Here is a 16,853-nt window from a genome sequence, read left to right as displayed (position 1 = left end):
TGGAGCGTGCTTTCAGAAGTCTTAAAAGAGCTACACTCTGATGCGGAAACTATAGAACCCCAACCAACAAAAACAGAAATCAACTTCCTTCTGGTGGCATCTGACTCAGATAATGAAAACGAACATGTCTTCGGTCTGCTCTGCTTTGGATCATTATTGAGCAGAAACTGTCATCAGCATGGGGACACGACCTCTGGAATGGTGGTTGAAGCATGAAGGAACATATATGCATCTTTAGTGCATCTGGCATGTAAATATCTTGCTATACCGATTACAACATTGCCATGCAAACTCCTGTTCTCCCTTTCAGGTGACATTGTAAACAAGAAGCGGGCAACATTATCTCCTGCAAATTGTAACCAAACTTGTTTGTCTGAGCAACTGGCAAACAAGAAGTAGGACTGAGTGGACTTGTAGGCTCTAAAGTTTTACATTTGTTTTATTTTTGTATGTAGTTATTTTTTTGTACATAATTCTATATTTGTAAGTTCAGTTTTCACGATAAAGATGTTGCACTACAGTACTTGTATTAGAATTGAAAAATACTATTTCTTTTGTTTTTTACAGTGCAAATATTTGTAATATAAAGTGAGAACTATACACTTTGTATTCGGTGTTGTAATTGAAATCAATATATTTGAAAGTGTAGAAAACATCCAAAAATATTTAAATAAATGGTATTCTATTGTTTAACAGCGCGATTAATCACGATTAATTTTTTTTAATCACTTGACAGACTTAAAACACGTTTTAGGCTATGTATCTCTCTTAATGTATAAAAGCTCTGACTAACATTAAGGTTTTGATTTACTTTTTCAAAAGGTAGAATATTTTACCAAAAAAAATATTCAGCAAGGTGAATTAAGGCTGATACTCTATCTTATTATTAACTGGCTTGAATTTTTTGTTGTACTAGTTTGTGGAGTAGTCTCAGCTTTTAAAAATAAACTTGGATTGAAGGAAGATACGTGTTCTATAAAATGAGGTGAACAGCAAAAACTTTTGAGTGAAATTTATAAAACTTTTTAAATACAGAACAGATCTGAATTTGAGAATAACTCTTAATGTATTTGCTAAGTTTTTTTTTTTTTTTTAACAGGACCATCTTAACTCTAGGTCGTATGCGATACCTTCTTTGCCAAAATATAAATTTTTAAATCTTTTTCCCTGTTAGTCTAATTGTAGTGTTCATTGAATGGTATCATTATATTTTTAAGGGGGAAATAGAAACAGCTTTTCGAGAGATATGTACAGCCAGGTTCAGATAGTTTTTTTTGTGTTGAGTAATACCTTACTCTGCCTATGGTACCATTGAAATCAAGCAAGGTGCGAGTCTGCCTGAGTAAGGATGAAGCCCTGAATCACTAGTAGAATAAGGTTATACACTAAAAGTAACACATGCGTCTTAAAAGTAAGCAAAAGATTCTTTGCTGTGCTTTAGCAATTGATGACATCACTACATCTTTCTTTGTCAGGTTGTTGCGTTCTTTACTCTGTTTTTAACTCTTCTTTTAGAGGAAGTGAGAGGGCAAATTACAGGGTGTTTCTAATATATTTACTTAGAATAATTGCACTTTTTGTCTGTTTTGCCAATTGCACCCATACAACCAGCATCACTTGGTTTGTCTTGTACAGCAGAGCTTTTATGGCTGTCCAGGCTAGATTTACTACCTAGGTGGAGTAAATGTTTACCAAAAAATAGGTACTGCTTCCGGACTGCATTTTTGTAACCTAAATCAGAGCCATGTAATCTATGGAAAATAAGGGTTTATAAAGGAAGAATTGGCCCAACTTTAATTCTTTTTATGTGATCATCTGTAACGAACTGGTCCTCACTTTCCATACCTCTTTCTAGGTAATAAACAATGCTTGTGCTACTCAAGCCATAGTAAGTGTGCTGTTAAACTGTATCCATCAAGATATCCATCTAGGAGAGACACTAGCAGAATTTAAAGAATTTTCACAAAGTTTTGATGCTGCGGTAAGTGCAACTAACTTTTGTACTTGATGTACACTGATTTGAACAATTGGCTTATGTTCTATTTATCTTATTTTATTTTTTATATATATTTTTAGATGAAAGGTTTGGCACTAAGCAACTCTGAAGTGATTCGGCAGGTTCACAACAGTTTTGCCAGGTAACAAAAGTTGTGCATGTTACGAATCATACAAAATCCAGTAACCTTTTCTCTTTCCATTCAGCATTGTATCTATTTATCTTTTAGACAGCAAATGTTTGAGTTTGATGCAAAGTCATCAGCAAAAGAAGAAGATGCATTTCACTTTGTAAGCTATGTTCCTGTTAATGGAAGGCTATATGAACTAGATGGACTAAGGGAAGGACCAATTGATTTAGGTAAGTTTAGTTCACTGTGGCGAATTTAAACATTGTACCTTGTTGCATTTTTAACAACAGTTTTTGGTGGCCATATGTGACCAAAACAAATTGTTCTTTTGAGATAACAGCTGGTTCTTGTTAATACTTTTGATCTTTCACTGAGAGACTTATTTAGACGGTGTATTGAAAAGGATGATCAACTGGATTAGTCCGTCCCCCCCCTTTTTTTCCCTTTTTTTTTTTTTATTCATTCCCTTAATATTTTAGTTCCAAGGCAAAATCAACTGGACAAAGAAGTAGAGCCTGTTAATGCTAGGTCAAGAAGTTAAATCTAATCTTTTCATTCCACTTAAAATGTAATCATCAGATGTCTCTTCTAATTTTTAAGATTTGCAAAGTCTTATTATTTGGTATTAAATTAACTCGGTTTCACTTGGTACAATTCTTGTTACCATATCTTTCTTCATGTTGCCTTCCACCTCCTTTTTCATATTCCAGGGAACATGTTAATCATCTTTGTAATCCTAATGTTATGAGAGTAGAAATGTCACTACTTGGCATTAATTTGATGCTTTATTTGTCCCTTGTAGTATTTATTATGGTAAAGTAAAAACTAGTAAAGTAAACACATAATCGAAAGGTGGATTTCTGTCAGTTTCTCAAATATTAAGACAAATGTCAAATATTTAGTTTCAGTATAGTGCATCTTTCATTCTGAAAGATTCTGATCCCTTTAAAAAAAAAAACAAAAAAACTTCTTACCAGACAATGGCCCTGATACAGTCAGACCTGCATGTCATATCATTGAAGTATATAGGCTTTCTGTGGACATAGGGGTCTATTGGCATGAAATCCATTTGCAGGATGGGGAATATGCATATAGTAACTGTTCAACTCACTACTATAGCAAAATACAGAATTTAAAAGCATGCTATGCAACAGTTTAGGACTGGAAGTGAAGAATACAGATAAAACTACAGGGGGAATTGTAGGTCTCTTTGTTCTAGTCCTCTTTGATACAGGAACTCTTCACAGAGTTGTCCCGGTTAACGTCATTTCGTTGTTAGGTTGCTGATCAAGTAGAGAACATGCTCATTTAAAGTTGTGCGATGCTCCCTGCTTTGTCCACTGCTTGCAGGAAGAGCAGCCCGTTGGAGCTAGCTGGTGGGGGCTTGGAACCAGGGTGGGCCAGCAGCCCCTTTATCAGCTCCCCCTTCCCTGTGCGGCAACCACCCAGCAGGCTATCAATTGCCAGCAGATCAGCTGTCCCTCCCCCCACTGCCATGTGCTGCTCCTGCCCTCTGCCTTGGAGCTGCTCCTTGGAGCCTCCTGCTTGCTGTGCGGGGGATGGGGGCAGGGGAAGAGGGGAGCTAATTTCAGGGTGTCCCCCGCTCCTGCACCCCGCTTACCCCATTTCCATAGAGCAGCGGGGGGGAACAGGACACTACAGGGCTTAAGACGGAGGGAGCTTCCTGGCAGCAGCTTCTGTCTCAACTTGGTGATCTACTTAAAAAGGCAGTCTACTTAGAGTGGGGTCAGCGTACTTAAAGGGGCAATGCGCGTCTCTCTCTGTCTGCCATGCTATCTCCCCTCCCTCCATTCGTGCTGCCTTGTAGAGTGTGAGGCTACATTAACAACAAAGGTTTAACCCTTGAGGGTTCAGCTGATTGGTAGTTCATCATTTAGCAGTCAGGCATTCCCTGGGAAGTATCCCACCCTCTGACTTCACCACCTCAACCAAGCTTCACAATCATCATCGCTGTGTACCAGTATTAAATTGTTCGTTTAAAACTTACTGTGTGTGTGTGAGTCCGCACGCGCGCTATAACCCCCCCCCCCCCAATTTACATTAATTCTTATGGGGAAATTAGATTTGCTTAACATCGTTTAGCTTGAAGTCACATTTTTCAGGAACATAACTACAACATTAAGCGAGGAGTTACTGTAGATCAAAGTGCTACAAGGAACTGTTAATGCACATTAAATGTTCATTTAGAGAAGCCCTTACTGTTACATCTTCAAATGCCTTGCAAGTGCTAAGTATTGTTTTAAAACATGGGGAGGAACCCTCCAAAATTTGGAGAACAAAATGGAAGAATAGGTGATGCTAACAATATAAAGGTTTCCAAAGTCTAAATTTCCAGCAGAAATTACTGGATGAGGGGAAAAAAATCAGGATTTTCATATACTTGCTCCCTCCCTCACCCACCCACCCAATTTGGAAAACCAAATTTCTACCTTTACACTCTCACCAAAAGACTTGTCTTTTTTTTCCCCTGCCAATAATAGAGTAAAGGTAATAGAGTAAAGGTTAGGAACCCCCGCCCCCCCCTTTTAAAATCTACTCCAGCTTCGTTGCTTTTCTAAATATTGTCTAAATATTATTCAGTAGAGTACTGAAAGGTATTAACCAGAACCAGTGATTAACTTTGTATTTCAAAAAGACCATTTTGAACAATTTAGTATTGTCATTCTCCAGAGAAGAGATCCACTAAGTAGCCTTTGCAAATGAGTATCCAGAGCTTGAATTTGCAGAAAAGCTGGCTTTTTTTTTTTTTAAAACCTTTTTTATGTATCCTGTCTAGGTGCCTGTAATCAAGATGATTGGATCAGTGCTGTCAGGCCTGTCATAGAGAAACGAATACAAAAGTAAATGTCAGGTGCTTTTTTTTTTTTTTGTGAAGAACATACATGTATACCTTTTTACTGCAAAAGAACCAATTCCTAACTTTCTTTGGTTAAAAGTAGTATTCTTTTTTCTTGTTAGCTTTTTAAAAATAAACTACGGCCATCAGTTTTTTCTAACTACTTAACCCTCCTCCTCAAATCACAACTCCAAAACAACCTGGGCTAGAAACACAACTTGTTTTGTGATCTCAGTTGTGGAGGACAGTTACTAAAGTTTTATATTTTGAAAAGCAGTTAACTAATTGTCAAATTATATAAGCAGATAGATTAACATTTAAGCTCAGGTGGGGAAAATAAACTCTGGCGCAGGTGCTTTAAAAGGTACTATTGGACTAATTGCCATATTTAGTGTTTGTAGTTCAGTGCAGTCATCTATGATGTGATTTTGTTTCACAATAAGAGTGGAACAATATCCACAACTTTAATGTGAAATATAAATATATATATTTACTTACAATTAAGGAAACCATAGAGGATTTTTGTTTGTTTATTTGGAGATGCTGTGCAAATGATGTTAATTTTGAAAACTATCTTCTCTTCTTTTAGATACAGTGAAGGGGAGATAAGATTTAATCTTATGGCCATTGTGTCTGACAGAAAAATGATATATGAGCAAAAGATAGCAGAACTACAGCAGCAACTTTCAGAGGTAGGATATGATATTTAAATAATGCAATTGTTCCATGCCACTGTCACTTTTTGCTTAGAAGGGTTATAAAAAATAACTTTTAGTTAGTATTTATTTTGCAACTAACCATTCCATTCCTGCCCCATAAAGGGGAAGGAGGGGGGAGAAAAGGAAAATGCTGGCAGTGTTTTTACTCCACAAAGGGAGACGTGCCAGAGACTATGAAGTCTGCTATGGACTTCATGTTGTTGATTTTTAAATGGAAGATGCGCAGATAGTATTAATATACTAAGATAGCAATATGCTACACCTAATTCTAGCAAATAGGTGTAGCATATTTCTACTATAGTTCTTAAAAAAACTTTAAATCTTAATTTAGGTAATAGCAGTATAAACACTGTACAGACCAGACTTTTTATAAAATTCTAACTTTGTGGCATTCATTTTACTTTCTTTAAGGAAGAGCCAATGGATACAGACCAGAGTGGTAATATGTTAAGTTCTATTCAGTCAGAAGTTGCAAAATATCAGATGTTAATTGAAGAAGAGAACCAAAAACTAAAAAGATACAAGGTACATGGTTTTTCTTTTTTATTTTCGTAGTAAAACTGTCAGGAAGATCGTAATGAAGAGCCAGCTTGATGTGAGGCCTGGAAATGAGGCCAATCTCATGCTTCTTCACATCAGAGCTGGAGGAATTAAAAGGGTATTAGCAAGGCACTGCACTACATTATTCACGTGCGTCAACTTACTCCTCGGTTATTGGTTTGTTCGCTCACCATCTTTCTTTCTAGATACCTGGGAAACTGATATTTTTATGTACTCTTTTTATTTGGATTATAGAATCATAGAATATCAGGGTTGGAAGGGACCTCAGGAGGTCATCTAGTCCAACCCCCTGCTCAAAGCAGGATCAATCCCCAATTAAATCATCCCAGCCAGGGCTTTGCCAAGCCTGACCTTAAAAACTTCTAAGGAAGGAGATTCTACCACCTCCCTAGGTAACGCATTCCAGTGTTTCACCACCCTCCTAGTGAAAAAGTTTTTCCTAATATCCAACCTAAACCTCCCCCACTGCAACTTGAGACCATTACTCCTTGTCCTGTCGTCTTCTACCACTGAGAATAGTCTAGAACCATCCTCTTTGGAACCACCTCTCAGGTAGTTGAAAGCAGCTATCAAATCCCCCCTCATTCTTCTCTTCTGCAGACTAAACAATCCCAGTTCCCTCAGCCTCTCCTCATAAGTCATGTGTTCCAGACCCCTAATCATTTTTGTTGCCCTTCGCTGGACTCTCTCCAGTTTTTCCACATCCTTCTTGTAGTGTGGGGCCCAAAACTGGACACAGTACTCCAGATGAGGCCTCACCAATGTCGAATAGAGTGGAACGATCACGTCCCTCGATCTGCTGGCTATGCCCCTAGTTATACATCCCAAAATGCCAATGGCCTTCTTGGCAACAAGGGCACACTGTTGACTCATATCCAGCTTCTCGTCCACTGTCACCCCTAGGTCCTTTTCTGCAGAACTGCTGCCTAGCCATTCGGTCCCTAGTCTGTAGCGGTGCATTGGATTCTTCCGTCCTAAGTGCAGGACCCTGCACTTATCCTTGTTGAACCTCATCAGATTTCTTTTGGCCCAATCCTCCAATTTGTCTAGGTCCCTCTGTATCCTATCCCTACCTGCCACCGTATCTACCACTCCTCCTAGTTTAGTATCATCCGCAAATTTGCTGAGAGTGCAATCCACACCATCCTCCAGATCATTTATGAAGATACTGAACAAAACCGGCCCCAGGACCGACCCTTGGGGCACTCCACTTGATACCGGCTGCCATCTAGACATGGAGCCATTGATCTCTACCCATTGAGCCCAACAATCTAGCCAACTTTCTACCCACCTTATAGTGCATTCATCCAGCCCATACTTCTTTAACTTGCTGACAAGAATACTGTGGGAGACCCTGTCAAAAGCTTTGCTAAAGTCAAGAAACAATACATCCACTGCTTTCCCTTCATCCACAGAACCCGTAATCTCATCATAGAAGGCGATTAGATTAGTCAGGCATGACCTTCCCTTGGTGAATCCATGCTGACTGTTCCTGATCACTTTCCTCTCGTGTAAGTGCTTCAGGATTGATTCCTTGAGGACCTGCTCCATGATTTTTCCGGGGACTGAAGTGAGGCTGACTGGCCTGTAGTTCCCAGGATCTCTTTCTTCCCCTTTTAAAGATGGGCACTACATTAGCCTTTTTCCAGTCGTCCGGGACTTCTCCCGATCGCCATGAGTTTTCAAAGATAATGGCCAATGGCTCTGCAATCACAGCCGCCAACTCCTTTAGCACTCTCGGATGCAACGCATCCGGCCCCATGGACTTGTGCACGTCCAGCTTTTCTAAATAGTCCCGAACCACTTCTTTCTCCACAGAGGGCTGGCCACCTACTCCCCATGCTGTGTTGCCCAGCGCAGCAGTCTGGGAGCTGACATTGTTTGTGAAGACAGAGGCAAAAAAAGCATTGAGTACATTAGCTTTTTCCACATCCTCTGTCACTAGGTTGCCTCCCTCATTCAGTGAGGTTGCCTCCCTCATTCATAATAATCACATTTTCTTATGCATATTCTCTAAAGCCTCCCCTATTCTGCCATCTCCTCCCGTTCAAGTATGTGTATATATATAAGTTCATCAAAAAGCTCTTGTAAATAGTGAAGTGTAGAACTCTTGGAAAGAGACAGTTGCATGTGTCTCAAGAACTTATAACTATGGTCACCAATAATTCTGCTCTGTTGTGGCATTCTTTTACTTCTCAGAATTTGTTCTTTTTGCTATAGTGATTTTTTTAATTTAATTTTATTTTATTTTTGGTCATCCCTCTGAACTCCTTTTATAAGATTGATATTTCTAATGAACTTATCCACCTTTCTTTGTTATAAGGGTATGCTTTAAATTAATGAACATTTGATACCCAGCTGATCAGATGTGTGTACTGGACTGGCAATGAACGACAGAAAAATGAAAGTACTTAGCTGTTTGCTGTTCTGTAACAGAACATATCTGTGATCCCTGAATATGGCATTGAAACAGCTTTCTTTTTTTTGGTCTTTACATTCGGTACAGATGTGAGATTGTACACTGTTTAGAAAGTAGCAGAGCATATTTTTATTCTTCGCTTTTTGAAGTCCAGCTCCTCGTTTTTGATAAATGGAATGAAGTGCAGAAGAAATTGGCATGTTTAACTGAGGTTCTGACTCATTATCTTAAATAAGGAATTAATCTGAATGCATTTAACTGTATTCATAGAAATGAAAAATGGGGAAGATTTGAGATATGTCTGCAGTGCAGTTAGACACCCACAGCAGATTTAAGATCAGACAGTTTTAGTTGGTGATGCAGACATTTGGGATTGGGCTGCAGTCCGGTCTCTAGTATTTTGTAAGGTGAGAGGGCACCAGAGCCTAGGCCCAGGCCTGAAAATCTGCACCAGCAACTAAAACAGTTCCTTGAACCTGAGTCAGCTGGCACAGGCCAGCCATGTGCTTTTTGAAAAAGTTGCAGTGTAGATCTACCTTTTTTTGATCAACATTTGGAGCTGGTCACCAGTGATTTCAGGGGATATAAAAGAAACAACCAATGGGCAACTTCAAAATTATTTGCTTTAGTTTCTCCAAAGTGATGGCCAGCTAGCTCAATTGTTTGTTTTTTATACCTACAGAATATATTCTGTGGTATGTTTAGAGAAAAAAGAGAATGAGTTAGTTAGGTAACCATATAGGATTTTTCCCATCTTTAATATCTATGAATATCTCTCTGCTCCTTGCAGGGTAGGATAGAAAATAAATTATTTTAAATATGCAGGTCACTCTCAAGGGAGAGACTCCTAACACTTTTTACTAAAGTGTAAAATTTACAGTACACGGGATACACTAATTTCTTTTGGAGAAACTTATTTTACTAGCTCCCTGAAGAGAGAATATTTTTTTATTGAAACCTTTGCCACCTTTAAGAACTTAAATTCTGTTTCTGTTCTGCAGATATAGGCCTTTGCTATATTACATAGTACTATGAGATGTATTAGGAGGATTTATGTCTGTAAAGCATCTTTCCTCTGTGATGTCAAAAACTGATAAATACTATTAATTACTTTTTGTATTGCAATTTTGTCTAAGTGAACCAGTCCTGGAGCAGAGCCCTATTGCGCTTGGGAGTGTACAAATACATAACAAAAAGACATTTCCTGCTCTAAAGAGCTTATAGTTGAAGTATAAAATGAGAGATGGGGAGCACAGTTAAACAGTATTTGTCAGCATAAGGAGGAGCTACAATATGCTAGCTGTCTAATCATTGTCAGGTTGAGTGTGGTTTTTTTGGTAGGTGGCATGGCTGATGAGTCTTAAGGAGGGTTTATATTTATGCCATACACACTTTGTGTAATGCATTGACTCGTCCGAAGTGCTCTGCACCTCACTATCTGAACTCGGTAACTGGCTCAAAAAGAGAATGGAACCTTAAGGGAACTCTTATAATGGGGGGGAGGGATCCCTTTTGTCTGACACATAGCAGTTCCATTAATGTCTGCAATTAATTTTCAGATTGAAAATATTAGAAGAAAACATAACTACCTGCCTTTCATCATGGAATTGTTAAAAACTTTAGCAGAACACCAACAGTTAATACCACTGGTAGAGAAGGTGAGCATTTCTTGTAGGACTTTTTTTAAAGAAGCAAGATATATTAATTCATGTATTTTGTATGTTTTCTACGTGAACAGAAATGTAGCTGCACTTCTAAAACTGGAATTCTTAAGTGGAAGAGGTTTATTTAGTTAATCTTGCTGTGTGCAGCTAAATGGCAAGTATATATGGGGATTCCCCCCCCCACCTCCAGCCCTGTGTTTTTAAGATGCAGCGTGCTTACCAAGATGGGGGTGCACACTCTGCTGAGCAAAAGCTCCAGAGAGTATCTTCCCTGATAACCCAAAGTCCCCTAATGCTGTAAAAGCAGGGGACCTTTCAATAACGACTATATTAGTGAAGAAGAGGGCAAAAAGAACTTCAGACTGCTGGCTGAAGTTGCATGAGGAAATCTTACTAAGGGCTAGTCTACACTAGAAATGCGTGCAGCTGCGCCACTGTAGCGCATCTGGTGAAGACACAGCTGATGGAAGAAAGCTCTCCCACTGGCATAATAAAACCATCTCCCCGAGGGCAGTAGCTGTATCAGCGGCAATGACCTAGTGCTGTCCACACTGGCACTTAGGTCGGTGTAACTTGCGTTGCTTAGTGGGTGGCTTATTCACACCTCTGAGAGACATACAATATACTCTGGTGTAGAGAAACCCTAAAACTTATCTCCCCAAGGGGAGCAGGGAAATCTAAAACTTATCCACACACAAGGCCTGTGCATCTTTTGTCTTATCAGATTATAGGGCCCAGTCTATACAGTAAACTCCCCATTAACGTCTGCTCGCTTAACGTTGTTTCAATGTTACATCCCTGCTCCATTACAGAACATGCTCATTTAAAGTTGTGCAGTGCTCCACTATAATGTCGTTTGGCCACCTGCTTTGTCCATGATTGGCAACCCCCCACCCCCAGCGCCCCCCGCTCGCTGGCAGACCCCGCACATCAGCGCCTTCCCCCTGCTCTCCCCGCCTCCTGCCCGCAGCAATCAGTTGGTTTGTGGTGTTCAGGAGGGAGGGGAGAGCAGCGAGGACATGGCACGCAGGACATGGCATGCCTCCTGAACACCGCAAACCAGCTGATTTCCGGAGGCAGGGGAGGGAGTGGGGAAGCTGCGTGCCACGTCCTTGCTGCTTCCCCCAGCCTCCTGAATGCTGCAAGACTGCCGCGGGCAGGAGGTGAAGGGAGCAGGAGGAAGGCGCTGGTCTGTGGGGTCTGCCGGAGGGTGGGAGGCGCTGGGGGGAGGTTGTAGGGGAGCTGATAAGGGAGCTGCCAGCCTGTTTAATACCTATATTAAATTGCTTGTTTAAAATGTGTATAATGCCTTTTGTCTGGCAAAAAAAAATTTCCCTGGAACCTAACCCCCTCCACTATTTACTATTAATTCTTATGGGGAAATTGGATTTGCTTAACATTGTTTCACTTAAAGTCACATTTTTCAGGAACAGAAGAGTTACTGTACTGTGTAAAACTGATTTTAGCCATCTGTGAACACTAGATGGCAACCCATGTGTGGCTGTATTGCTGCATAGGGCCATCATGTTGTACATGTCTGCTTCTTTTGTTTCCTGACTTTGATTTCCTAACTTTTGCTGTTTCCTTTCTATGCTTCTTCCACTGATAGTTTTGATTTACTGTTAAACATGCTTTGATTTAAGCTTTAAATAAAGTCTGTAATGTTTCAGTTGTCTCCCTGTAAGATCACTAAACTGCTAGGTTATTCAAACAGCTGACTTAATTGGGGTTTTTATCATGTTACTGGCTTGCATATCTGTCTCATGTGCAGTAAATATAACGTGTATCCCTGATGTTAGATCCTTACATTAAATAAATAGCGATTTATTTAGCTTAACAAGCATCTCCATTTAACTGAACATTTTGGGGCTGGGGAGGGACCCGGGGCGGGGGGGGACGGAGTTTAGAAGCCCAGTTGCTTGGGCAGATCACTGTTTTTACCAGTTGATGTTAGGACAGCTGTTTTGAGGTGAAGGCATTTTGGTCTCTGCCACTTCCTAATGTTTTGTCTAATGTTTTTACCATGTGAAATGTAGACAGAAAAACTTTTAAGGCTCTTTAAGTAGTTGCCCTCACTTCTCTCTCTGTACAGGTGCAAACGTGAAGGAACTTCCTTACGGTTAGTAGTTTAAATGTGACCCAGAGAAATTAAGCCAGCTTTGAATTTTCTTGGTTTGAATTAAACTATATATTTAACAGACTTGTGTTACCAACAGTATTGTATGGTTTTTGTATTAAATTACATATTATGAGTTTGTGTCTCACTACTGAACTTCCGGGGAGACTTGGTGACTTAGAGGATTCATAACAGGACACACAGAATTTTACTTCAGGTCCTTTAGTTAGAGCCAAACCAGTTCAGTAGCAAGCAGCAGTCAGAACTAGGTGCATGCACACCTTTATACAAAGAACCACAGTTACTATATGGACAGGTGTGAATAGTCTTTCTCGATATCATTTTAGTCTTTAAAATCTGTATATAAAGGGAAGAGGTCAAGTAATGTGACATCAAGTTAAATGTTACTGGGTGCTTGTAAGATTTAATGTGAAGACTACTTCAAACTTGAATGATTGAGATAAGTGAGAATTTCTTGATTGTATCTTTTTGGCATATTAGTGTGATCTGTGTCTAAAGAAAGTTTTAGCTTGATTTAGAGCTCCATATATACACATCAAGAGGAAAGTCACCCCTCAGAATTCTGTTGCTGATCTTAGTTTAGTGTGCAGCTACCACAGCAAATGATATGATGAATAACAAGATAAAATAGAAATCCCTCTTCATTTTCTAACGACAGATTTTTTTGCATCCGAAGGGAAATGATTGCCTGTCTGATCTTCTCACATAACTATTCAACACAACATTTTCTATTGCTAAAAACAAAATTTGCATATTAGTATTTTATAACATGGTGTTATGAAAATGATGTACCAGGCTGCAAGTTTGTTGCAAAACGGTTACGTCCATTTGTGTGGAACGTAGACATTTAACACGTGGAAAACAGAGCAAGAAATTTTATTTGTAAATAACCTCACCTTTAGTTTCTGTGTTTTTCTTCCTCCTGTGCTTCTTGATGATGAAGCAAAATATCGGTAAAAATATGTTTGTTGCTTCAGAGCTCGTCAACTGTCAGGTGAAGAATAAACAGCATGAGCAGATGATCTCCAGAGTAATAAAAATCTTATTGTTGGATATCTCTCCTTAGAAACTTAAGACTAAACTGTTCTTAAGTAGTGTTGATTTTTCAGATTTTTCCACAAGGACTCAAGAGGTCTTTAACCTGTTTTGCATTATATAAGTGTATGCCCAGAGATAATACTAAGGTTTAGTAGCTGCATGTGCGGCATTCAACAAGCATCCAAATTATGTTTAAAAGTGGCTTTTGTTAGACCACAATTGATATTTTACTGTCCATTCCAGGAGGTAACGGACATTCATGTATATTTTGAGTTGCAGACAAAAGTAGGCAGTATTCTCATCGTAGTAAACATGCTCTCTATTTTTACCTTTTAGGCAAAAGAAAAACAGAATGCCAAGAAAGCTCAGGAGGCCAAGTGAAGACAATTTTGGATGAAAAATGTATACAATAATGTGCTTCTGACCTTGTTTTCATGAAACAAGCCTACAAGACTTTTCCATAAACTTTAAATTTGTCCAGCGCACGTTTGGCAATTGTAACAGTTTGTCTTGTATCGTATGTACGGGTCTATAAATCTCCTCCCCTTGCATCATGTGCATGTAGTACCTACTAAGTAATGTTTAGAGTCTCTTGATCAAATTTCCATTATTTAACGGTTGTATCTGATCAATTCCTCATAGCTCATTGGGAAGTAGAACCGCCATTGTTATAGATCTGAAAATGTGCAAATAATGTACCCATATATTTTAATCTCTTCCTAATGAAAATATTTACACCTTATCCCATGTTAATGGACTTGGATTTCTAATGATGCAGAGAATGTCAGAATTTTAAAATAACAGTTGGGCTTTCTCTGTTCATCACCATTAACAGTTGTTATAGTCTCTGACTCTTCACCAACTTCCCCAACTTCCCCCATGTCTTTGTTTTTATGAACTTTGACTAATTTTTTACAGAGTTGAAAAGTATGAATTTAGCTGTAAACCACTTGCAAAGACCAATGTGTAATCTCAAAAGATCTGCATTGCTTTAGTAGAAAAGATAATAAATAATCCCATTTTTATTTTGGCAAACTTTCTTCAGGTGGTATTTTGTAGCCCTATCATTTGGTAATGTGACTGTTTTGGGTAGGATAGTACTTGAAATCTTGGCGTCTTGACCATATACATCAAACTTGCAACAAGGAAGTTCACCATTTGATTTCAGGAGATAATATTTCTGGAGATGTGTTTTATTCCACAGTTTTAGTTGTAAACCTTTAAACATACACTTCGGAAGGTTTGTGGGGGTGTTTCTTGACCAGTAGGAGAGAGAGATTTGGGAGGTGACTTAACCATATAAGAGAACTAAATGCATGGGAAAACTTAAAATACCAGAGTTTTAAAAACAAAATTTCAGCAATGACCTCAGTCCAGACCATGGGAAAACTAGCATTGCAATTACTCTTATTGATTTCACTAGCTCTGCTAGTGAAATAACACTGTTTTAAATCTCAAAGTGAGAGAGGAAGGTGTTTGTATTCTAACATATGGCGATGCATTGTTAAAGTGGTTTGATATTGCACAACATATTTACAGGTCTTCTACTCTATTTGATTATACTATCAGGAACCATCCTGTATAGGTAATCTGAACTGATTTTGCTCAGTCTGGTTTTGAATAAGTCAGACATGATTCTGCCACTAAGCTAGGGAGAATTTCTTCCCCCCCCCCCCCCCCCCATTTCTTTTCCCCTTCAATCTAAAGTGTGTGTGTTTCATGAAATTGTCTTTTCTTTATTAATAGATTGTGCTTATTTTGAAACCTTCCTCATTTTTTGGAGGAAAACTGTGTTCAAAGCACACTGATTCTTCTTCGAGAGATGTCCCTGTGGGTGCTCCTCTTCAGGTCAAGGTGCGTCCCAGCACCTTCGATCAGAGATTTCTACGGCAGTACCCCTCTCGAGCTGTCAGTGTTTGAACAGCGCATGCACAGCCTGGGCTTCTCAGTTCCTTCTCTACCATCCCCGGCTAGAGACTGAGTTTAGCAGTGCTCTTTGACATTAGCTAATTAGTTTGTTTCTCAGTTTAGTTAGATAGTTTCAGTCATTAGAGTTACTACTTAGATAAGTTACGTTAACTGTTACATTTATTTCTTTGCGAGCGGGGAAAAAAAAACACCTCCACGGTTTCGGACATGCCTGGCTCCCTGGAATTCAAGAGATGCACCTCCTGTAAGGATGCCATCCCCATCTCGGACAGGCATTCACAGTGCATACGCTGTTTGGGGGAGTCTCATGTACCCCCAAAATGCATGCACGGCAACAAATTGAAAGCGCGGACCCGCAAGGACAGAGAGCTCAGACTTAAAATGCTGCTCCTGGAAAACTCCCTCAGACCTGCGTCTGACCCTGGCCAGCAAACCCCTGTGACACCCTCCAGAGGCAAAACAAAAGCAAAAAAAGTGGCCAGCTTCCTCTCCCCTCAGGAGCCATTCCTGGGGAAAAAGTTAAAACTGGCTTTCCTGTCTCCGCTAACTCTGGCTCCGCGGCTCAGCACCTTCCAAGCGGCAGGCACCTCAGACCGACCATGAGTTGGCTGCCCCACTACACAGTGCCAAGGCTCAGGGCTTTCAGTTGCCCGCCTCTTTCAGTTCTCCTTTGGCCACCTCTGTCAGTACAGTGCCGAGAGCTGCAACAGTGCTGACAGTACAAGCGACAGCTGCGGCACCATCCTTTGATCTTACGGCGCTGCTTTTGCAACCGCCGCTCTCAGCACCGAGCCTCCTGAGGTCTCCAGCCTCCCTTGCAGTGCCTCCCTCAGGGGCTCCTACTCCACAGAGCCAGCTTGCGACCCCGGAACACCCTTCAGTGCGCCAGCAAATGCCCCAGCAGACTGTCTCCACCAGCTACACCGGCGTCGACTCCTGGTCAGTCAGCTCTACCTCAGTTTTTACAGCCAGAGCAATTAAGGGCGTCCCATGCTCCTGACTCTCCTCTTCTTGGCACCGGTCTATCACTGAGCACCCTTTAGCACCCTACCTTCAGTACTCCCCTACCACTTCAAGCCCCTCCAATGAAGTGTGGGAGGAAGAGGAATATGATGACCAGATGTTTTCCTCTCAATACTTTCCCCAGATTCAGACACCTACAACTGGGAGACGCATTACAGCACAATATCCATATCCTCAAGGCTATCCGCACTAGTATGGCAATCCCTGGATGGGACCACCTATGCCCCACCGGGGCAATGGCCACACTGGGGTCCATGGACCTACATCACACCACACTCAGGTCTTCTGCAAACTGCCCAGAGGAAAGCTGTCAGACCCTCCCCACTGCCTGCTTACACTGAAACCCAGATAAGACCTCAAATGGTCGCCACCCCTACAGA

At 40.3% G+C, this 16,853-nt stretch overlaps 1 protein-coding gene across 2 annotated transcripts in view; it reads left to right on the top strand.

The window, feature by feature from the left end:
* The window catches only part of UCHL5 (ubiquitin C-terminal hydrolase L5), a 31,105-nt gene extending 16,613 nt beyond the window's left edge, over nucleotides 1–14,492 (top strand). For both annotated transcript variants that reach the window (XM_074961160.1, XM_074961161.1), the window contains 8 exons: nucleotides 1,856–1,981; nucleotides 2,077–2,138; nucleotides 2,226–2,356; nucleotides 4,924–4,987; nucleotides 5,573–5,675; nucleotides 6,114–6,227; nucleotides 10,242–10,340; nucleotides 13,858–14,492. In XM_074961160.1, coding sequence (XP_074817261.1) covers nucleotides 1,856–1,981; nucleotides 2,077–2,138; nucleotides 2,226–2,356; nucleotides 4,924–4,987; nucleotides 5,573–5,675; nucleotides 6,114–6,227; nucleotides 10,242–10,340; nucleotides 13,858–13,902 — 744 coding nt within the window. In that variant the 3' untranslated portion in view covers nucleotides 13,903–14,492. The remainder of the gene's footprint in view (nucleotides 1–1,855; nucleotides 1,982–2,076; nucleotides 2,139–2,225; nucleotides 2,357–4,923; nucleotides 4,988–5,572; nucleotides 5,676–6,113; nucleotides 6,228–10,241; nucleotides 10,341–13,857) is intronic.
* The last annotated feature ends 2,361 nt before the right edge of the window (nucleotides 14,493–16,853 follow it).

The sequence above is a fragment of the Natator depressus genome, chromosome 8, assembly GCF_965152275.1.
Source record: "Natator depressus isolate rNatDep1 chromosome 8, rNatDep2.hap1, whole genome shotgun sequence".
NCBI lineage: Eukaryota > Metazoa > Chordata > Testudines > Cheloniidae > Natator > Natator depressus.
This window is presented reverse-complemented; position numbering and strand designations above follow the sequence as displayed.